Genomic DNA, 22479 nt, shown 5'->3' with positions numbered 1-22479 from the left:
CTAGCCCTGCTGCCCAAGGTTTCCCATGTTTCTGCCCAGGATTCCCCGAACAGAAAACCAAACTTGCGTGACAACAGTGTGCTTACATGACGTCACACTCCCGCAGCATACCAGACATGTACAGTAGTTCATCTGTCCAGAAGAATCCTGGCAAAATAACCTGTGGCCCCTTTCCTAGCCAGGCCGTTGTCTTCCTTTTGCTGAGGGAGACAACGCTGCAGGACATGGGGAAGCTCTACCACATCTACAGTGGCCCACCCTTCGTGCAACGGCTTTCACCATCACAGGTCGGCACAGGGGTAAGTACACTGTATAGAACATAGTTTCATGCTGCACTCTTGATGCCTGTACACACTTTACCATGAATAATCACTTTGGAATAGCGAGAAGAAAAGGCTAGAACTGCTCTCTGTAGTTTAAAAGGGAACTCAAACAATTACATTTGGATTTTTTTTTAAACAGGCACTAAAGCTTTTTTTTCCTGTCTCCTCTACTGAAAGGGATAGCTACAACATGCCATTCAGGTTTTAAAAAAAAAAAAAAAATTCTCCAAAACAGTAATTCTCATCTAGTAACACTACTTCTAGCTTACTAGAGGTGCTCTGCAGGAAACATGAGCAGAAAACAAAGTATGCAAGAGAAACTCATGCCTCAAGGAGAAAACCAAGCACTTCATTCACCGTTGAGGTTAAGCAGATTGACACTTCTGACCAGAATTAGATTTCCCTCCTCTATCCTATAAAAAAGTTTATTGCTTTAGAAGACATCTCTAGGAACTAACTGTATCAGCAGGTGAGAACAACCAAGTGGTTCTCCCTTCCTCCCCACTCGCAGCAACAGTACTGTATCTTCTTTATTTTACAGGAACAAATCCCACCCCAGCTGAGAGGCTACGATTTGCTTTGGCCTGAAACTCTTGGAGGTAGCCGACCCCGTGCCCCACAACCATTTTGCAGGTGGGAGTTCTCCAAGCAGTGGTTTGCTGATTGTCTTGGACATCAGGTGACTGAATGATCAGCATTCTTGTAGAGCAGGCTGTTGTAAGAAAGGATTGTGTTGAATAAGGGAATGTGCAAGGAAGGGAAGAGAGGAATACCTTGAACAGTACCTTCAGTGCCTTCAGAAATGGGGTTTGAAACATTTACTAGCGGCAGATCAAAAGCAGAGAGAAAACGAGCAGCTGCTCAAACTAAGAACTGCATCAAGCTCATGCTCTCTCCTCCCTTAGCAGTGAGAAGTAAATCACGCCAGGATCAGCACTCCTCACCGATCGGTGTTTTTCCAGACAGATCCCTCCCTCAGCCTATCGCCCAACCCTTTGAATTCAAGCCGATCTGAGGACACCAGATCCATGGTGGGGTTTTTTTAAGTTAGGTTTATTTAGCAATAGAAGTATGTACATGTAAGAGAATCCCCTGCAGCATGAGACATGCACGAAGCAGTGAGGGACTGAAAGTGGTGCTGCTCAATGGCCTTCCTCATCACCTGTCATCCCACTTTACTCGGCAGCAGGGCCAAGATTAGAAAGGGGACAGGTGAGAAATTAATCAGTCCACACGGCAGAGTCTTCAGGCAGCGCCCTCCCAGCAACCGGTATTAAAACAAGCGGGCGCCATAGCCAAATGTCTGTTTAATGCCCTCAAAGTAGTAGCGCTGCCAGCCTTGCTTCGTTCTTTCCTCCTCACTGGCAGGAACGCCCTTGCCTTCCAAGCGCACCTCCGTCTCGCCACCTTTGTCAGTGAAGTTCAAGGTAATTGTTGCAAAGTGCCCTAGAGGAACCGAAGCAAATCTGTCAGCAGCGTGTAACGTAGTATATGCTGCCCCAAGGAGCTGCTCTGCTCCGCCTCTCACACAGCACCACTTAAAAGACTCCTCCGGATCCTTCCCAGAGGATCTACTTATGGCAGCTGCAGGCCTTCCCCAGAAGCAGAGGGAGGAAAGGGCTCCCTCTTCATGGGGTTCGAAGCAGTTGCAGCCACAGCTGAGCAAACTGCTGCTTCATCATCCCTAATCCCTGGCCGCTGCTCTAAGCGGTGCGTGATGATTCTGACCCGATCGCGTGGGATGTGAGGCTGGCATAAGGCTGGTGCAGCTCCCAGAACGCCCTGTGCTCCCCAGTCGGGAGCAGTGTGGCAAACGGGGCTGGAATTCTTCAAACACAGGCAAGGGCTGTAATACCATAGTCCATTTTTGGACTACTTACCAGCTGGCCAAGATTTAAATCTCCATTTCATAACAAGTTGCTTCTCAGGGACCTTGAAAAGAGAGATAAGGACAGAGTAGTAAATTTTTTTTGCAAATCCTGCAGTCTAATCGAAAACAACTGGAATTGTGTTGATCTGAAGCCTTAACACACACACACACCCCCCCACCCCGGAAATGTGCACACACACAGTGGGGAAGAGATAATTTTAAATCTTCTTTTCTTTCCACTCCTCTTCTAGGAAGGCAGGCCATAGTACAGCCCCAAACACTGCGACAGTGTCCCTGTCCAGAAGACCTTAGTGGCAGGAAGGCTAAAGAGGAAAAGGGTCAGTTACTAACTTTACACCCCTCCCACCCCTAATAACTAACTAAAATCACACAAAGGCAGGGCAGATGCATGACTGGAAGCCAGATTCTCTCCCCAGACTGAAGTCTCATACATTAATCCATACTAGAAGGAACGCTTCAATAGTCACAGCGATTATAGGTAACTATCGGGCACCAGGCAGAACTCCACAATTAGCTAACAGAAGCACTGTTACAGGATTGATACCTCAAAAATTAAAAAGCTGCCCCTGAGCAAGATACACCTGCACCAGTTAGTACTTACTAGGTCAACAAACTCTCCTGTGACACTGCCATCCAGCAACTGAAACTTGCCTCCTTTATCAGCCTCCAAGGCGGCCTGTGCGTGGGTGAAAGCTTGGACCATCTGAAAAGGATTCAGGAGGAGATCTGTATTACTTGGCATTATCTGCTTGCACACTTGTTGCCTAATGCCTCCCACTCGGCTACAAAACTTCTGGAAGATGAGCTTAGTGTAAGGTCGTCATCAAGACAAAAACCCTGCCCTGGCCAGAAAAGCAAGGTCCTAGACACTGCGGTAACATTCTCCTGCCAAGTGAAAAGAACCCCTAGCTTTCATATTCTGCACAGTGTTCCGTAAGCCACACTTCAGTTTACTCTGTTGATTCCTTAACGAAATCTAGTTCTAAGAAAAGGTCGTACTTTTTGCAGTCTTTTTTTTTTTTTTTTTTTTTAAGTAGGAACAACAGGCTAAGACCATGTTTAAATAATGATACAATGCTGCTCTCTCTTCTTAAACTATATAATAGTGTGCAGGAGAGTGGAAGCTATTCCCAAAGTATGGCTTGATACCTCCTAACCTTAAAAGCAAAAAGCCAAAACAAAACCAAAAAGCACACAACTGTAAATCCCAAGAGACCTGACCACAGGCAGTAAGGGATACACCTACAGACAGGTGCTGATAGCAGTCTGGAACTGGCTTCTGGCTGGCATTAATCCTCTCTTGTCAACCGTGCGAAAAGACACACACACAAGCTTTAAGAAACTGTCCTGCAGACCAGCTTCCTTCTTCCGTTCTCACAGATTGCAAGTATCCTACAGAATGCCTTAAAAAGCTTCTTAGGAACAACCCCTCCTACGTGCAAAGAACAATTCTCAGCAGCAGCCTGGCATTACCTCCTGAGTAATGAATACCCGGTAGAGCTCCTCAGGAGATGTTAAGAAGGTGTCCTTCAAGCTGATCTTACACGTAGGGATCTTGACTCCTATGGATTTGGACTGCGATGAGGCGGTACCGCTGCTAGCGGCCGTCTAACAAAACAACAGCAAAACACACACACACACAGTTTTTTCACAAAAAACTCAACAAGCGGCTCACATACCCAAGAGAAAAAAACAAATGCCTTTGGTAAAGATGTAATTAGGTACAACCATATTTGAGTGTAAAAAGCAGATTTATCGCTCTGCTTGAATTAAGAAATACCATGTGCTGCAAATCGAAAGAGTCAGGCCTGTGACACAGATTGCCAACTCCTGAATATATATATATCCTATAAACAGCACAGGTTGCTCCTGTAAGGCCCAGAATCTAACACTGTACACCTTTCTTCACAGATCCAAAAGCATGTCTGCACAGTTTTATTTACCTTGCGGTCTTCTGCTTTAGGAGCCACCTGAGGTGTTGTTTCCGTATGTTCACCATTCACTGTGGGCAAAATCATGCCCTGGGTGAATTCTGCAAAGACAGGAATGAGCCCATGAAACTAATATAAGACCAAGTAAATCTTTAAACTGTTCTTTGAAATACACAATCAGAAAGGGCTTCCTGGTTTCTCCCCTGCTCTTGCTAGCACCCACGACTTGACATGGTTTTAAAATACAGTAAACAGACGTCATTTTACAAGCAATTAATTCTTCTTGCCCTCACTACTCTCCACTGAAGGCCATATCAGAACCTGCCTACAGTTAGGAACTGACCCCCTTTTCCTAGCCTAGACATACCGATCACCATCTTCTGCATGTTGTGCTCACATTAACATTAGCCTTACACTTACGTAGCTTTTTTCCTCTCTCGCTCTCTAGTATAAATAACAGTTACATCTCAAATACTTTCATCGTGCTGGTCTAAACAAACCAAACCAAGCTTTTCCACTTCTTTTCAGGTTGGCTCTCCATACCTCATACCATCATAGGACAGAATAAAATTATTTCCAACTCTACTTTCCATTTATCTTTTTTGACACCAGATGCCAGGACTACACACAGAAGCCCAGGGGAGGGCTCACCAGCACCCCATCCAGCAGCACTGGCACGTCTACGACTCCACCAGAAGCTTCGGCCTCTTTCATCATCACATCTACTTTTTCCTCCAGCTCTACAACTTCTGCCTTCACCAATTATAAAACAGTTTGCTCTTTCTCCTTCCTCCTCATCCGTTCAAACTGGCAAAATTCCATGACATAGCAGAATTTCATTACATGTGTATAATCTTGTATCCCACAATACTTAGTTTCCACCTAATTCTTATTTATTCTAGCCCACAAGATCATACAGTTCTTCCTGAATAACGTTCTCATCTTCCACTGGGTGACTGCTTCTCCCACCCTGAACACCAAAACACCTGAAAAAAACCCAGGGTACAGAAATGTGATCCTGGAAAAACAGCAACCAGTGGTTTGTATTCAGCAAAATCTGAATACCTGGCATGTGTAGTGTAATATAGGTAAATGGATATAAAAAGCAACTGTAGCGTTGCCAGTCTGTACTAGAGAGCAAAGCCGAACTCAACCAACGCACACTGATACAGCTCCAGCTGCTGGAATGAGATTCATCTTCTAAAAAAATTAATTTTGATCCAGATGCTGAGACAGCTCATTCAACGACACCAACAAAACCTGCAGAGCAATTTTGAGTTGTCAGTTATTCTCATATCCAAATAACACTAGATGCCTTTACTAGTGTGGAAAAAGAGAAAAAACAGTAAACTAGAGTGAAGATATCACCTTCCAAGGGAGTTGGCAAACTAAAGACCGGATCATGCCACATGCAGTGACTGATACTCTGTGTCACTGGGCTACCAAACACATTTTACTGGCTTTATTTTCTCTCTAGCTGAGCTTCAGCGTGTGAAGGACATTCTCAGTTTTAAAACGTAAATCCAAAAATGGTATTTATTACTGTGTTATTACAAAAAACCAATCTTTCTGGGCTGTGCTACAGTGTCTAGAGACAGAAGTGCTTCTTGCGAAATGCTAACCGTTTTCAAAAGAGACAGAAAAGTTATTGTTGTTGCTCTGACTCCTTCCTGTTCAGAGGGGGTGAGGAACTAACATTCACTCCTCTCGTGAACTCCACCCCTTGTTTAGCATTAGCCCATATGGGTTCCCATAAGACTTCTCCCCCTCAGTTACATACCTGTTTTGAGGGTGCTGATGTAAGTTTTTATTGCATCTCTAATCTTTTTTGCACCCTCTCGCTTCATCAGGGTCTTCAAGTTAGTGTCAGGCTCATCTTTCGCAAGGCTGACATGGATCTGAACAAGAAGAACAAGTGCTGACTAATAAAGCCATACACCTGCACTGTCCTTTTACTACTCAATTCAACATCACAGTTAGACTTCAGCTAAACTTTCACAAGCGGCAGTGCAGTTTTATTCATCTTTCGTTTCATCTCTCTCAGCCTACAGTAATGTACGCATGTACCAAAGTGCTACAGAGCCCTTCTATCTAGAAGACAGAAATTAATTTGATAAAGATACAACATGATGGTGAGGGACTCTTTTATCAGGGAGTGTTAGTGATGGAATGAGGGGCAACGGTTTTAAACTGAAAGAGGGCAGATTTACATTAGATATAAGGAAGAAATTCTTCACCGTGAGGGTGGTGAGGCACTGGAACAGATTGCCCAGAGAAGCTGTGGATGCCCCATCCCTGGCAGTGTTCAAGGCCAGGTTGGATGGGGCTTTGAGCAACCTGGTCTAGTGAAAGGTGTCCCTGAGCACGGCAGGGGGGTTGGAACCAGATGATCTGCAAGGTCTCTTCCAACCCAAACCACTCCATGATTCCATTAACTTAAGCAGTCTCTAACACTAGAGAAGTTCTATAAAATGTTCCAGAAAAAGGAAATATTAATGCTGTGCGGATTCCTGTTAGAACAGCCCTACAGCCAGCAGCATCAGCCTTTAGCTGTGCTTACCTCAACTTCATCGACATCGTTTTCATCCGAAAGATTCGGAATCTCCACGTAACCTTTGTATTTCACTCCTGTCTTTGAGGTGCCTGCAATTACAATTATGTTCGGACCAACATTTCTTACTCTGGTTGTTGCAAAAGCAAACTTGTATCACAACACAATAACTTCCCTTTATTATTATTATTTCCCAAATGAAATAAGTATCCTTAATCTTCTACTCGAATCTGGCCTTGAAACAGGAGGGGAGAACACCACTCACCAGTCCACGCCAGCTTGATGGCCCACTCGTAGAAGAAGATGAGCTTTCCTTTGCGGTTGTTGATGGAGGCCTCTCCGTCCAGTCTGCTCACTTCCGTCACCTCGCAAGCCCCCTCCTCACCCTCCACCCTGACAGGCAGCAGCAGAGCTTTCAGCCGCTCCGTGGACCAGTTGGAGGCATCCCGTTCCGTCCTGAGGGAAAACCGGGGGGCCTGAGCACCTGGGGCCGGCCGCTCCGACAGCGCCCACCGGGGCTCCCCAGCCTTCCCCGGCTCCTTCTCCACCCCCGGGGCTCCCCAGCCTTCCCCGGCTCCTTCCCCCCCTCGGGGCTCCCCCCCGGCCTCCCCGCCTGGGCCTACCCGGCGCCTGGGCTCGCACACCCCACCTCAGCATCAAGGGGGGGGGGGGGGGGGGGGGCCCTCCGCGGGACGCCGGCCGAGCAGCCCCCTCCGCCCCGGGGCGCGGCGGCCGCCGCCCGGGCCGCGCCGCCCCGCTCACCAGTGCCAGTTGTTGACGTTGGTGGCGTCCGCCCGCTGCTCGACGATCCAGCGCGGGTCTCCCTCCCCCCACTTGGCCATCGGGACCGCCGCCGCCGCCGCCGCCTCCGCGCCGACCGCCCGTGGAAACTGCTAGAACCGCCGGCCGCCGCGCCACCTCCCGGCTTCCGCCACCGGCACGGTCCCTTCCGGCGCCCTTCCCCCGGCCTCGCCCGCAGCCTGGCTTCTTCGTTCCGCCTCCCGCCCCGCCCTCGCCGGTCGGCAGCTCCCGCACCCGGCCGCGCCGCTCCGCGCAGCCGCCCCGGCCCCGGCGGCCGGCAGCCCGGCCCCCAGCACCCGGCCCGGCCCCCGCACCGCCCCGCGCGGCCCGCTGGGACTCGCAGTCCGGCCGCTGCGGCAGCGCGGGGCGCGCCGGCACTCGCAGCGCGCGAGCGGGGAGAGGCCGGGGCGGGCGGCGGCGGGGAGGCGGGCGGCGGCTCCCCCGAGGCAGCCGCTCCGCTGAGGGCGGCGGGGCGGTGGCAGATGAGCAGGGCGAGGGCGGACGAGGAGGAGTACTGGCACAGCTCCAAGTTCCGGGCCTTCACCTTCGACGACGAGGATGACGAGCTCTCGCAGGTAGGGTCCGGCCCCGGGTCTGACGGGGTGAGACACCCCTTCACCCCCTCCCCCGGCCCGGGCAGGGCCCCCGCGGCCGCCCCGGCCCAGGCCGCGGCCCCGCGCTCCGCGGCGGGGTGGGTGCCGCCCTCCCGCCCCTCTTGGAGGCCCCTCCTGGAGGCCTCGTTAGGACCGCGGTTCGTGGGCCGTGCACCCCGCCGCGTCTCCTCGGGGTCTGCGGGGGTGCCGGCGGGCTCTGGCTCCCCGCAGGCAGGCGCGGAGGAAGCTGCGTTCAGAGCGCCGGGGGAGGCTGCTTGAAGGCGGTGGGAAACAACGCGTGCCCTGCAACGCTGGCGGCCTTGCTGCGAGCTCTTTCTTTTCTCCATAGCTGAAGGAATCCAAACGGGCGGTGAACAGCCTTCGGGATATCGTCGATGACGATGATGACGACCTCGAGAGGGTCAGCTGGAGCGGAGAGCCTGTGGGAAGTAAGCGCAGAAGTGCTGTGGGTTATCCTTGGGGCGAAGGGAGTCTAAAACTACCACTGAAGTCGCGTTGTTTAGTGGAGGTCAGGAGTACTACTTGCCATCTAATACTGCCTAATCCTGTCTGGTCTAATTCCAGTCTCCTCAGGTTGCGTTGTGAGCCACTTGATTTACCTGTGTGGATCCACTGAAACGAGAGCTAGCAGAAGCCCAAATTACATAGACGAGCTCAGACAAGTGGAGGGAATTCACTGTGTTTTTGCCAATATGTAACCCAGATTAGAGCAGATATTTTGGAAGTTATGGCCTGATACTCATCACACTCAGCTGGCTTGCAGGATTCAGGGTGATCGTTTCTTCACGCTGCTGCCTGAAGTGGCACCATTTAACGTTCTCTGGGCTTCGTCCCCACAGCACTTTAAGGAGATACTCTAAGGTTTAGTATGTGTTTATAGACTGACTCTTACGCTTGACATTTGAAAGGGAATTGCAGGCATTAAGCAAATGCATTTCTGGTGGTGATGGGAGCGAGCTCATGACCCACGCACGATGCTGCCTGCTGCGCGTTGGAGTGCGTGACCCACAGAACGTGTGGCACTTGCTAGCCAGTGCCAAACAGTGACAATTTACATTTGGATTACCAAGGGAGGACCTGCAAAGAGTCTATTCTTCTTGTCCTATGATGTAGCTCCTCCCTCTGGTTCACGCTGTTTCTTTTCCCACCCCGGGTCTCTACCTGTCAGCTTTTTTTGCTCTATCGCCCTGTCCTAAAATGTGTGTGTTGTGCAGCTGCATGAAAAGAAGGGAAAACTGTGTCTCGAAGAAGCAGGAGGGAGAAAATGCATTGTTGCCAGCAGCATATGCACATTGATAGCTGTTTTGTCTGTGTGGGGAGGAAAACTGTCTTGGTTTTCCAGTGTTCGGGAAGGGATGCTCTTATGCTTCTGTAGCCTGAGGTAAGCCAGGGATTCTCTGTCTTCCTGCGTACCTTTAGACCAAGGATTATGCTTTACCCTATGCAACAACATATAAATGTTGGGTGGTCTGTGCAATTTTTTATATAAGCCATAACCAGCTGTACACCGTTGCTGAAATCAACCATTTTTGTAGGACAATGCACAACTGTATAACAAACACTGTTACATGAGATTGGGATTCTGTGCACTGCATCTACTTAGCGCTCAGGGTCAAAGTTATCAGGATGTGCTAGTGCAGACCTGACCAGGACACACTTGGTAACATTCCTGCCGTGCCATAAGATTGTTCTCTACGGACTGGTTTTCTCTTTCTCTGTTATAAATGACCTCTGTCTGCACATAGGTATCTCCTGGTCAATCAAAGAGACAGCCTCCAGCAGCACTAGCTCACTGGAGGGCCGAGACTCCAGCCTACAGAAGGGCTCTTCCTCCTATGCTGCTTTTCCCAAGCAAGTTTCCTCCTACTCCCTAAGCAGCCTATTCAAAGGTGAGGTTCCTTACATACAATATGGACAAATGGGTTTTCCCTCGAGAGCGTCAAGGGGCAATTGTGTTAAATTGTTTTCTCTTAAGTGTGTTGCAAAACAGGGAAGTTCTGATCTCTCCTCAGTATGGGAGTTTATCTCTCACTGGTCAGAAATTGGAGACTGTCTTGTGCAGAAGATCATGCATGCTTTTGTGGTGTTTGTGGGGGGGGCTTTGAGGATTATGGCTTCTTAAAAGCCAGGTTCCACAGAACAGCAAGGGGCAGCACAGCACTGTGCAACGATCCATTTGCATGGTGGAAAAGAGCAGGCTACAAAGGGACTGGCTTGACCCCTGTGGCCTTCCTTTGACCTTCAGTACTGTAGAGAAGACAGGTAGATTATCCTTTATTTGGAGCTCAGTGGCTGCTGTTGATGTTATAGTTGGTTCAGCAAACACGTGGTGGCAGCAGTGGTAGCGTAGCTGGTTATGGGGGGAACTCTCTCACAGCCAGACAACAAACCAGCTTTTACCTCATCTCTCCTTCTCTGGAGTGGTTTTTTATTCTCCACTTTGATAGTACAGTGATAATGAAAGGCATCCAGATCGCAGCCTGGGCGAATGAAGCTGTCCGTGTTGCCATGGCCTAAGCAGTGCTGTGTGCTTGAGCCTCCGCTCTGCAGCTAGATGAGTAAATTCAGGCGCTCTAACCTCTCCTGGCCTCAGCAGCAAGAGGGCAGATAGGGCTGTGGTGCGGTATGGTTTGTGATGCCACAGGCAGCTTCAAAGCCTTCGACTGCAAGCAGACGAGCCCCAGCTATGCCGGTGTAGTGTGAATCGCTACACAGAGTGGCTTGTTCTCCGGTGGCGTAGCTGCCGCACGCTGGCTTGCAGTCTAGGCTTGTGTTCCCTCTGCAGGAGATGTTGCTGGTAAAGAGGCAGTGTCTCATGAGTGTTTGTTTTGATTTCAGGACGAAACAAGCTTCCAAGTTTCCAGTCCCTTTCAGATGGTAAGTTTTGAATCCCTGCCTCACATTGGGAGGGGTGCAGATTTACATACACCAAAGCGTTTCCAAAAAAAGGGAAGTGTCATCTTCCTTATGTTGCAGAAAGGGAAGCGGAATCGTGGGTTGTCTGAAAGTCATTCAGCAAAGAAGCGAAAGAGCTGGCATGATGGTTTGGGCTAATCTGCTTATGTGCCACTGACAACTGTTGGGTTTAGAGCAACTTCGTGTTGCCATTTGGTGCTTGAGTTTGGGTCTTTTACCACGAAAATCGAGAAAAGGGCAGTTTTGGAGGTGGGTGTGAATTAGGATTTTGATGTGCTACTCAGCTTTGTGTTTCCTTCTCAGCCCTCTCTGACACAGGAGTTAAAAACTACGCCCCAGAGCTGCGCAGACCAAAAGCTGAGTACAAGGTGAGCAGCCTGGGTTTGTAGTGTGCTGAGGTCAGAGTACTGCCAGGAGAATTCCCTACTCTGGTGGTTTCATGGGAAGTGATTAATCGCTATTCAGACGGCAGAGGGCAGTGCAGGGAACACGACAAGGAGCTGCAAAATGCAGCCTCACAGTAACTTGGTGTTCTCTGCTTTTGCTCAGAAGCGGGGAGCTTTGCTGGGGGTCTTAGTTACTCCTTCTCCTAATGAATGGCTGAGCAGTTTTTGTGAAAAGGATTTCTGAATACCACTTTGCCTGTAAGCTGCTTTCATGCGAGGACAAACAAATTGGCATCGCATATGCTTTTTAAATTTTTTTTTAATCTAAAGGCTTCTAAATTTCTTGTTCATGAATCACTGGGACAGCATAAAGGGAGTTGCACAGAGGTGGAGTTCCAGCTGGCAGGAGCGTTATTCTGCCAGATAGGCAGTGTTAGGTGTTGCAGAATCTAGTAGATTTTGGGACTGGGTGGATTCCTCCTACTAGGTGAGAGGTTGTGGTTCTCTGTCCCCAGGTCGAGCCAGTAACAGGGCGGAGCACATATTTGCAGCAGATACAGACACGCACAATACTAACGCAGCTGCCCATGTGGATTAACACAGACAGAGACCAATGCCTTTACCAACAGACACATAAACACGCTACACTCAAGCCTGATCCTGAGCCTCCTTTCTGTCTGACCAGGACTGAATTCCACTGGTGGAACATGCACACAATCTGTGGGTCTCTCCAGCAGCTGGTCTTAGACATCCAGGTTGTTTTGTAGCTGAATCCCAGACCCCAGTCTCCTCCAGTTGCTGGCACCTGGACCCTTGTGCCCCTAGGGTTCATGGTCCCATTCCGGTTCCTGGTACTCAGACTGCTTATTCTACTTATTGGCTGGTTGAGCTTGAAGTTCACTAGCATTCATACAAACACATGCACTTGGAATAGAGAGCCCACCCACAAAGAAAGTGGTTAAATATAGAGTTTAATGAGAATATAAGACAAACTGCAGTGATCCATTGCACGGCTCAGGCTCAGTCAGACAGGCACACTAACTTAGCCACTTGTTTAAACTTGGCTGGCACTCTATGGCCTCTTTTCCCTATTTTCCCGTGCTTGTTCCTGCCCAATTCATCTTGATCCCTCCGTTTCCCTGCTTTTTGTCTTTCCCGTAAACATCCATAACAAGCCTCACACATTTACACTACCCTCCTAAAACATCCAAGGATTCACTTTCCCCTGCATCTCATACAAAGTCCTGTGCCTCTTTAGAGTTGTGTGGTGTTTGGGGAAAGTTTCTTTGGTTTACTCATCTTGGAGGGTTTGACACATTGGACAATACCTTATCTGTCTCATTTGATGGTGGCAAGTAGTGGTCAAGTCACTGTGCGCAGATTGCACTGATTAGGTTACTGGGTTTTCTCCACCTGCTCTTGCCATCTGATCCTCACTGGGTTGGTGTGTTTATGTTGATTAGCCATTAATCACGTAACCTAACAGGCAGCACTTCCTGAAAGCACAGCAGGATAAACAAGTGTGCCCTGTTGTGTTCTGTTTTGTGGAGCAGGAAGGGCCGTACAGCCCCTTAGAAGCAGGCAGGAGCAGTGTAAGTGGGGTGGACCAAAGAAGGGAAAGTTAGTGGCAGCTTTGAGCCGGTGTCCTGACAGTGACAGGCTGAGGAGCTGCCTCTGGCCAGAGGTGCTGGAGGGAACTCTGGTACTTAGGGCATTTGACACATTGAGGTGAGAGACTGGTGTGCAGTGGCCCCCTAATAGGGCTGGATCAGCCCTGTATTTCTTTAGATTTGGGCTTTCAGTAAATCTTCAATAAATTTAGAATGCAGCGTCCTCAGAGCTGGTTCTGGTTACTCCTTTTCTCTGGCTCTTTTAAGGCAGAAGGCTGAATTATAACCGCTGGTTCAAGTGCCTCACACACACTTAGATGCCTTCTTGGAGTCCGAGTTCAGGAGTGGCTCGGGCCACCGCCACTTTTTATCCAGTGCTTCCAGATCTTAGTGTCTGCAGGCTGCATGGGAAGAACTTTGGGCATTGCAGCAGCAGTAACATATTACCTCCTGTGCGACTCTCCACGCACTTGCCTGAGGCTGTTGTCCCTGCATTCTCCACGCTGCTGTTGGAAGGCTTACCAGCAGAAGTCTGTCTGAATTGCAACAAGAAATGGACTCCTTCCCCCTCAGTTTTTCATGTATTTTTTTTGGCCTGCTGAAAGCAACATTGGAGCTTTAATTTGCTAGGAGGACAACCTGTTGAGATGCCCTGCTTAAAAAGGATATGATGACAGACACTGGTGAGGCAACAGACGTTAGCATCTGAGCCTCTAGCTTCCCTCCCCACAAGCATGCAGTGTCTGAGGGCCCAGCATCTGCCTGAACACTGTAGGGACACGTCCTACTAACCACCCCCCTGGAGCAACCGAATGAGAAGTCTGGGAAGCTCCACATGGGCCATCGCTCTCATCTAGCACAAGTGGAAAGCAGCTCGGGGACTGCTGGTGTCATCTGGCGTCTTGAGGCTCAAGAACTCTTCATTTTTCTTGTGGCAGGATTACAGCAGTGATTGGAGCCCCAAAGATACAGTCAGGCGAATGCAGAGGGGCAAGGTAAGGACTTCCCACTCCCACCTGCTTGCAAGAGATGGAGGGTGGGTGCTCCTGAACTGCTTTACACTTCCCTATGCTCCTGGCTATTTCAGCAGCAGGGAGGGGATCCGTGTCACTTGCAGCATCTAGCAGGGACGGTGCTCTGCCTGTCTGCTGCTTTGCCACATGGCAGTGCTAGGTTCACACTAGCTCAGGAGCAGCAGGAGACCTCCAGGGTTTTGTTGCTTTGTTTGCTGGAGTCATCCCCTCAGCTAGGCTCTGGCAGGAGGTGTCTGTGCTGCTGTGTCCCAGTCTACCGTTTCTGCTCCCTGGGGCTGGGCTTATGGAGAACATCTGAGGGTGTGGGGCTTTACTTCCCCTTCTTAGTTGGTGGCAAAGGGAGCGAGGAAGATGGAAGCAATCTCGGTGATGCTGGAGCTGGAATCTTAGTCTCAGCTGCCTCAGTTTGCAGTGAGCACCCAGGGAGTGTGTGTCCCATCAAAGGCTGAGGTGAACAAAAGGCTGAGAGAGGCTACAATTATGGGGTAGGAAGAAGGGAGGAAGAGTCTTACAACTTTACTTTTCTGGTCTCCTCCATGGAAAGGGCCCTGCAGAGTTCCCTCCTCCTGTCAGGGCTGGTGGTTTGTGGTGTGCAAGGAATTTTTGCCTTGTTACAAGGGTGTTTGCTGAATGTACAATGTCTGCTGTCCTAGCCTGGGCAGTAATGAGGGCTAACTCTGCACCCCTGTGGACAGATTCCCAGGGATCATGCAGCCCGTGGTTTCAGCTAAATGAGAAGTTCTCTGCTGGTTGGGAGGGCAGTTATTCATATTGCTGAAGGGCTCTTAGGGGATGAATGAGTAGTACCTTGGGGGCTGGTTGAGCCTGGGGATTGTCTGAAGTCCCATGTGCCTACTTATATCTCTTCTGTCTCCAGGTCTGCTCTCTAGAGAGATTTCGCTCCCTGCAGGACAAGCTGGTGCTCTTGGATGAAGCTGTGGCAGGGCATGATGGGAATGTCATTACAGCTGTGAGTCCTGCTGGGGCCATGTAGGGCTGTGACCCTACAGAGGGTGCTTGTGTGAATGCAGTCAGTCGGCCACCCAGTCTTGCAGGATGGGGAGTTCTTCTTTACTTAAAACTAAGTTGCTGAGAAGTGTCAGAGCTTAAAATTGGGAAGTTCCATATTCCCGCTGGCTTTCCTGCTGCTCTGCAGAGTTCGTGTTAGGTTACTAACAAGGAACCTTATCCTTCAGCCTATGGATCTGTGCAGCAACTTCATGAAAGCTGAGGTTTTAATCTGCTCATTGCAGCACAGGAGATTTGAGGGACCTCTCCAGTTCTTCTGGATTCCAAAGCATCGGACAGCAAATGGGACTGTGTCAGAGCTTGCCTCATCCAGGTCTTTTAAGCCCTTGGATCTCTCGTGGAAATGTTTTTCTTTGTAAATCTTGTCCTCACTTATCTAAGCTCCAGAGTAGGAGCTTAGGCAGGCATCCAGGCAGCTGTGGCCTTGGCTCACTGCTTGTCCCATGCCTAGTGGGTAGCAGAATTCAGTTCAGGGCTATAAGAGCTGTGTCTTCAGAGGCCCTTTGCAAAAGCTTCCCGAGGCCTTGACCAGTTGGCTGGCTGACTGTCTGTCTTAATTCTGGTGAAGACTGATCTGGTCAGCTGAGGGCTGCCTCTCTGTGCTCACAGGTCCTGATATTCCTGAAACGGACGCTAAGGAGAGGTAAGTGTGACTGGGGACAGGGCTTCTGTAGTGTGTTTCAGTTAAGGGCAGAGGGACTAATTATTTCACTGGGTGCAAGCCACAAAGAGAGCATCTGGGTATTGCTGCTTTACTGAGCATGAAATATTTTTGCAACAAATGTAACATGGGAGGGGGGATGGTGATGCCCGCAAAGGCCCCAGAGAGGAGCGTTAAGCAGTGGTAGGTGGTTGTGGTGATGGGATGAATGAAAATGAATCTGTAGGGGTAGCACACTACTGTGAATTCAGCTGGCAGCTTAGCCTGCAAGACTGTGCTTTGAGATGGGATAAGGTTGTTGAATCCTGCCAATGGCTTGCAACTCCGTGCACTGTGCTTAGCCCCTTCTGGCTTGGTAGTGCTAACTTACTTTACCCACCTGTACATATCTCTCTCCTGTAGAGATCTTGTTTCGGGAGCTGGAGGTGCGGCAGGTGGCCCTATGTCATCTGATCCATTTCCTCAAAGAGACGGGCGAGCAGAAGTTGCTTCTGGACCTGCTCAGGTGAGGGTGTTGCCCAGCCTTGTGATGGGGCTGAGCACGCTGCTAGGAACCTGCCTCCAAGTTAATGGTTGCTCATTCCTTCTTGCAGGTTCCTAGACAGGACTGAGGAAGTTGCTGTGAGTATTCCCAGGAGCAGAAGCTCCCTTTCCTCAATGAAGAGGGAGTGTAGTGGGCAGGGGGAGGCTGGCTGCACAGTGTCTGGTAGTCAGGCGAGAGCTTTGCATCCCCATTTTGCCCTCTGGAGTCCTGTATCTCCCAAATCCATGAGAACAGACTGTGCTGCTTTTCCCTCTCCCTCTAGCTGTCCCAGTACCGGGAGCATCTGAACATCCAGGATGTAGAAAAAAGGAGGGAATTTCTGAAAGGCTGCATTGGGTAAGAAAAAATGCAAGAGTGTTGGAGGGGTGTGGGTGATTCACAGAAGGTGGTAGCAAAGGAAATTAGACCTCTGTTGCAGTGCCACAGCTTATGTAGTGGGAGAGCTGATGTTGGTTTTGCCTCAGTGGGAGTGGGGTGTTGTGGACACAGTGGAGACCAGAGAGGAGGAATTTGTGGTGATCCCTAGTCCAGCAGCTTTTGCTGCCTATTTGGGGGCAAAGATGCTTGAGGGACCTTCTGATCATTGGCCCTTCAGGTTGTCAAGGTTGAAAGCTTGGGTGCCGGAGCACTTGAGGAAATTGGTAGCATCAGATTTAAGTTGTTCTGTGAGAGATGCCACATATTTCCTTCCCTGGAGCCCTTCTAGGAGAAAGCCAGTTGGAGAGGGCAGCGGGGCAGGAGCTTGAGTACCTACTCGCCACTCGGGCTGGGGAGAATGGGAGGTGGGGAGCATGTTTGGTAGAGAAGAGCATCCTTGCAAGTGTACTGTGTTAAGAGCTGCTGACAGTGTCTCCTTCCTCCACGTCTGGCCAGGCTGCCATTTTCAGCTGAGGATACCTCCCATATCCAAGACCATTTTACCCTCTTGGAGCGACAGATCATCATTGAGGTATGAAATCTTCCCTGCTGGTCAGGAGATGACTGGGACTAGCTGCAAGATTTCTGTCTGTCCCTAACTTAGACCACTTTGGATCTCATCAGCCTGCCCTGGCTAGTGTAGTTTAGCTGCTGTCCAAGATGCTGTGACAGGCACATGTGTGAAATACCAGACCCGAGGCCTCATGGCCTGTTGAGGCTGCGCTTGTGCGTTGCTGTCACAACGCTGTCCCCAGGTCTCTACCTCACAGCTAGGTCACGCTGTCCACTGGCTCGTGTTCATCTTCTGTGTCTTCCTGTTTCCGCAGGCCAATGATCGGCACTTGGAGACAGCTGGGCAGTCAGAGATATTTCGGAAGTATCCTCGCAAGGCTTCAATTCTCAACATGCCACTAGTGACCACCCTCTTCTATTCCTGTTTCTACCACTACACAGAGGCTGAGGTGAGGATGATGTGGGAGAAGAGAAGGGTTACATCTCATCTGTGTAGCCCTCAATATGTGGGGTAGTTAAGCTGGGGCATGTTAAGGAAAGAGGCGGAAGGAGGTCATATTTCATCCTCCAGAGAGACCTACCTCCCCTTGTCCATCTGGGACCACTTTGAAGTTTTCTTTCGTGCTCTAAGATGGGACATTCAACCTGGGACAGCCTGTCAGGGAGTTGCCTCCTAGAAACTGCTGTCTTTTACTTCTGGCTCCAAGGAGCCAGAATCAGCCCTTAATCCCATGAGGCTGAGGTGTGATACTGGTCTTGGAAGTGCTGGAGGTGCACCAGTTGGGGGTGTAGGGGAAACCAAGCCAGAGACCTAATGGGCTGGGGTAGTTGCTCTCTTCTGCCAGCTGTTTCTTCCTGTGCCACTGACATGAGCAAAAAGCAGTGAAAACTTGGGGAGATTCACCCTGTGAGAGGCAAATGCCTTACAACAGCTGTCTGAACCTCTCCTGTGACCTGCCCTGCTGAGTTTGCGCTGACTTGTCTGCTCTCTCTAGGGAACGTTCAGCAGCCCAACCAACCTGAAGAAGACGTTTAAGGTACGTCAGTCTCCTGCTGTTGTGGCAGCGCTGCCTGGAAATGTGGGCAGCCAAATTGTATTTAGTGAGGGGACTTGGGCAGGAGGAGTTTGAAGGGCTCAGCACTGAGATAGGGAGGGGAGCATGACATCCTTCTTGAGCAGCCATTCTGGAGGCTCAGAAAGGCAAGTGGGAGCCACGTGGAGGCTTTCGCTGGGTGCACCCTGGCTGCAGCAGCACTTGCAAATCCCCTGCTCTCTGCAGTGCTGGCCCTGGCCACAGGCAGCATGTCACCTCCTTACCTCACTGCTGGTGTGGGTCCTGACAGGGCTGGGGGCAGATGCCGTTCCTGTCCAACCCACACGGGCCTTCTGAGCTGTGCTAGTGCTCTGACTGCAGCTTTGTGCCTTGCAGATTCCTGATAAGCAGTATGTGCTGACTGCCCTGGCTGCCCGTGCCAAGCTGCGAGCCTGGGATGATGTGGATGCCCTCTTCACCACCAAGGTGAGCTGCGGAAAGCCTTGCTGGGCACGCAGTTCCAAGTACTGATATGTACTACTGATAGCTGGCTTGTTCTGGAGTTACCAGACAGACTGCTTTTATTTCAGCAGGGCCCAGCACATCTGTGCTCCCTCCTCTCACTGCTCAAGACCTCTGCTGGGCCTGGCTTGGCTGCAGCAGCAAGATCAGAGGCGGGGGCTGCCCCCCTCATGCTCTGTTACCAAAGGGTTCACCACCAGCCACTGCATGAAGGGCTCTGCCAGTGGTGCTTGTGGTGTACGTTGCTGGCACTGGAGGAAAACATTTCTTGTGGCTGGAGAAATTGCCCTTTAGGATTAACATAGGGGTTTGGCTCTCATTTCAGAACTGGCTGGGCTACACCAAGAAGAAGGCACCTATTGGCTTCCACCGGGTGGTGGAGATATTGCAGAGGAACAATGCTCCTGTGCAGGTGAGCAAGGAACCACTGCTTATGTCCTCCTGCTCTTTGTTGGGATTTGGGGTGTGAATGATGCCCCAAGTGAGCTGCTTCCCAGCTGGGAGTGGGAGATCAGCTTGCGGAGGTGCTGGCTCTGCCAGGTGGGCACAGCACTCAGCTGGGCAACCCATGCATCGACAGAAGGTGGTAGTGAGGTCTGGGTCCCTGGTCTGACTGCAAGAGGGACAGCGAGCGTGGAGTTGCCTGGGAGCTCTCTCCCCACAGCGCATTGCCATCTTTGTTTGCTACGTTAACTTTTTATGCTTAATCTGGCTGGCAGTGGTTAACCCGGTCCATAGGAATGAGGTAGCGTAGGACTGTTGAGCTTTGTGAGCACAGCTTTACTGCCTCTGGGGTCCCGAGCAGCCTTGTCCTGGTTGCTTGTTGCCTCAGGAAGGAAGGGGTCAAGTCTGTGTGACCAGTGACTTTGGAAGGTTTTGTGACTGGGGTGAGAGAACGAGGCAGGAGGTACCTGCAGAGTGAGCTGAGACGCTTCTTTCCCTCGCAGGTGCTGCAGGAGTATGTGCGCCTGGTGGAGGATGTGGAGACACGGTTGAACCTTGCCACCAAGTACAAGTGCCATGATGTTGTCATTGAGGTAGGTCCCTGCTGTCTCTGTCGGAAGTGGGACAGGAGCCTGCATTTTCTCCCTAGCTCCTGTGCTCTGCCACGTGCCACTGCTGTCTCATGCCTGGTGAGGTTTGTTTATCCCCGTGGCCTGGGAGCAGTGAGAAGTTTCCCAGTGGAAGCCAAGTGAGCCAGGAGAGCGGCTCCTGGTATTTGTGCTGTGGAATTGTGCTGCGGTGGGAACCTGAAGGGGGATTGAAGAGTTGCCCTGCTCATCTACAGGGCACCGTCTAACTGTGGAAGTGGCTTCTTCCCTCAGCTGGGTGCTGGTTTTGCTGTTTATCTAGACATACAGGGATCTGAAGGATCGCATCCAGCTGACAGCATATAAATGCAAGGTGGAGCGAGGCTCTGCAGAAGAAGAGAAGATAAACAGCGTTCTCAGCAACATGGTAAGAAACACCTGCTTTGTCTTCCAGAGGCTCTCATTAGAAACAGCTGTAGATCAGGCATAAGGGCATGGCTGTCCTACATACTTTTTATCCCTGCTGGGAAGCTAATCTGGTGTTTGGGCTTGCATTCAGTGTAGAAGTGAAGGGTGAAACTGATAGCTGTAGCACCCTCTGGCCGTAGTTATCCTTTTCAGGGACTGGGACTCATGAACTTGGCCCCTGAGGAATCTGTGTTCAGCGCTGATGTTAGTTACATCTCATTCTCTCTTTTAGCAAATCCGGTGGAAGAACTGAGCACCTGTGAAGCAGCCTGTTTGGCCGGTGCCTTGCCAGTGAAAGAGGAGACTGCAAAACCCAGCCCAGTGCCAACAGAGCAACTCTGTTACTACTCATTGCATGATCAACATTCGTCAGTGACAGTGGGTGCCCGTGGCTTGTGGGACAGTGGCATTCAGGCTGGTTGAAGGCAGCTGCTCCAATGCAGCCAGCGAAACCACGGTACTGGTCCACCAGGCTTGATTCTTTTTGGAATCTGATTCTCTTTCACTTGGCTGTAAGCCAGGCATTGCTTTTGTTTACGGAGGGAAGTTGCTGGGCACAGCAAGGTTGCGTTTGCTCTGGGTGGTGCCTGGGCTGCTTCTCTCAAGAGGAACAGGTCAGTCCCTGCAACACTTCAAGCTGGCTTGGGCATCACCAGTCATGGCTGTGGCTGGAGTGAAGTCTACTGGACTGTGTTCTCCCTGGCATCAAACAGTGCGTTGGGGGGAAGGGACCAGCTGCATCTTAAAGCTCTTTTTCTTTTTTTTTGTTGGTGTGTTCTGGCTCACCCTAGGAAAGAGAGAGGTGGTGAAAACTCCTGCAGAGAGCCAGGAGAGCAGCCTCTGCCAGTATCCTTGTGCTGGCACTCTGCAGCTCCTAGAAGGTCCCTTTAACAGGGAAGAACAGGTATCCAGTGTGGAGCTGGTCAGTGCCCCGCTGGGCTGGATGGAGAGCAAGGAGGGAACCCCCTCAGTTGGCACAAACCTGCTGGTCCCAGCAGCTCTTTCTCAGAGAGTGTTATGCCAGGAAGGACTGAATTGCACTTTCTCAGAAACACAACTCCTCAGGCAACTGTTGGTTTCATCCTTCCAGACCTCACTTCAGTTCCTTAAATAAAGCTGTCTCTTTCTCCTTGGGCTGTTTATTTCCTTCCCACACTGAGCATTGTGTCACTCTGTGTGCTAATCCTGAGCAGTTGATCACCTCTTCCACAAAGTGAGTATGCAGAGTGTTTTGTTGTGTCACCATAGAATGGCTTTGCTTGCAGCAGTACCTTATTTCACACCTTCAATACCATCAGCACAGATGAATTAATTTTAATGTTGTAGAAGAGTTTGCTGCCACAGGGGTGGTCACACAAAGGTGAAGGCTTTAGGTAGCGATTTACCAGTCTGAGGGCAGGTTTGCATTCCGGCCTCCCTGCTGCACTGTGCACTCTCAATTTTTTTTTTGTTGGTGTTTGTTTTGTTTTTTTTTTTCCCCTCACAGAATCGTTTAGGTTGGAAGGGACCTCTTGAGCATCTGGTCCAATCCAGCTCGAGCAGGGTCACCTGGAACAGGCAGACCAGGACTGTCTGTTTGGGTTTTCAGTATCTCCACAGCTGGAGACTACTCAGCTTCTCTGGGCAACCTGTTCCTGAATTTGACCGCCCTCCCATTAAAAAGGTTTTTTCTTGTCTGCAGATGGACTCACATTTCAGTTTGTGCCCACTGCCTCTGGTTGTCACCGGGCACCACTGAAAAGAGTCTGGGTTCCTTTTCATGTCCCATCATCAGATACTTGCACATGCTGGTGAGATCTGCCCTGAGTCTTCTCCAGGTGGCTGAACAGTTGTAGGTCTCAGCCTTTCCTCCTAGGAGAGATGCTCCGGTCCCGTACTCACACTAGTGGTCCTTTGCTGGACTCTCTCCAGTACGTCCATGTCTCTTGTACTGAGGAGCCCAGAAGTGGACACAGCACTTTGGACTTAGAGGGGAAGGGTCACCTTCCTTCACCTGCTGGCAGCGTTCATCCTAAGGCAGCCCAGGCTGCTGTGGCTAGGGTAAGGTTTGCTGCCAGGCTCTCCCACACGCCCCAGGCCAGGACATTGCTTGGCTGTGGGAGTTGGGATGGTGTCACTGGTTGGGATTTATGTCAGGGAGCAGCAGGAGAAGCTGAAGATACCCTTGGAGGAATCTGATGAAGCCATAAAATAAATCTTCACG

General features: G+C 50.5%; 2 protein-coding genes across 2 annotated transcripts; one reads left to right on the top strand and one right to left on the bottom strand.

The window, feature by feature from the left end:
* Window positions 1–1360: 1360 nt before the first annotated feature.
* Window positions 1361–7646, bottom strand: AHSA1 (activator of HSP90 ATPase activity 1). The gene is made up of 9 exons (XM_075426690.1): window positions 7459–7646; window positions 6962–7152; window positions 6706–6788; window positions 5926–6043; window positions 4158–4246; window positions 3688–3822; window positions 2816–2917; window positions 2204–2255; window positions 1361–1769 (listed from the first exon to the last, which is right to left on the bottom strand). Exons 1-9 carry the CDS (start codon window positions 7536–7538, stop codon window positions 1597–1599), a joined length of 1023 nt encoding a protein of 340 aa, XP_075282805.1. The 5' UTR covers window positions 7539–7646; the 3' UTR covers window positions 1361–1596.
* A 252-nt stretch (window positions 7647–7898) lies between these two features.
* VIPAS39 (VPS33B interacting protein, apical-basolateral polarity regulator, spe-39 homolog) lies at window positions 7899–21418 on the top strand. Its single transcript, XM_075426588.1, has 19 exons — window positions 7899–8072; window positions 8440–8539; window positions 9857–10000; window positions 10950–10988; window positions 11331–11395; window positions 13962–14018; window positions 14935–15027; window positions 15696–15729; window positions 16150–16252; window positions 16341–16368; window positions 16554–16627; window positions 17165–17240; window positions 17536–17670; window positions 18217–18258; window positions 18652–18741; window positions 19103–19189; window positions 19725–19814; window positions 20131–20235; window positions 20509–21418. The coding sequence occupies exons 1-19, from the start codon at window positions 7980–7982 to the stop codon at window positions 20527–20529; spliced, it is 1476 nt and encodes a 491-aa protein (XP_075282703.1). The 5' UTR covers window positions 7899–7979; the 3' UTR covers window positions 20530–21418.
* Window positions 21419–22479: the final 1061 nt, after the last annotated feature.

This window comes from Opisthocomus hoazin, chromosome 7 (genome assembly GCF_030867145.1).
Source record: "Opisthocomus hoazin isolate bOpiHoa1 chromosome 7, bOpiHoa1.hap1, whole genome shotgun sequence".
Taxonomy (NCBI): domain Eukaryota; kingdom Metazoa; phylum Chordata; class Aves; order Opisthocomiformes; family Opisthocomidae; genus Opisthocomus; species Opisthocomus hoazin.
The sequence above is the reverse complement of the archived record's forward strand: the minus strand, read 5'-3'. Positions and strand labels throughout refer to the sequence as shown.

Coding starts and splice junctions, on each gene's coding strand:
- AHSA1 (XM_075426690.1), bottom strand. CDS start 7,538: ATGGCCAAGTGGGGGGAGGGAGACCCGCGCTGGATCGTCGAGCAGCGG. Junction 6,789..6,961: donor CATCAAGCTGGCGTGGACTG/GTGAGTGGTGTT, acceptor TTGTAATTGCAG/GCACCTCAAAGACAGGAGTG. Junction 3,823..4,157: donor CTAAAGCAGAAGACCGCAAG/GTAAATAAAACT, acceptor TTGTTTTGTTAG/ACGGCCGCTAGCAGCGGTAC.
- VIPAS39 (XM_075426588.1), top strand. CDS start 7,980: ATGAGCAGGGCGAGGGCGGACGAGGAGGAGTACTGGCACAGCTCCAAG. Junction 10,989..11,330: donor TTTCCAGTCCCTTTCAGATG/GTAAGTTTTGAA, acceptor TTTCCTTCTCAG/CCCTCTCTGACACAGGAGTT. Junction 20,236..20,508: donor ACAGCGTTCTCAGCAACATG/GTAAGAAACACC, acceptor TCTCTCTTTTAG/CAAATCCGGTGGAAGAACTG.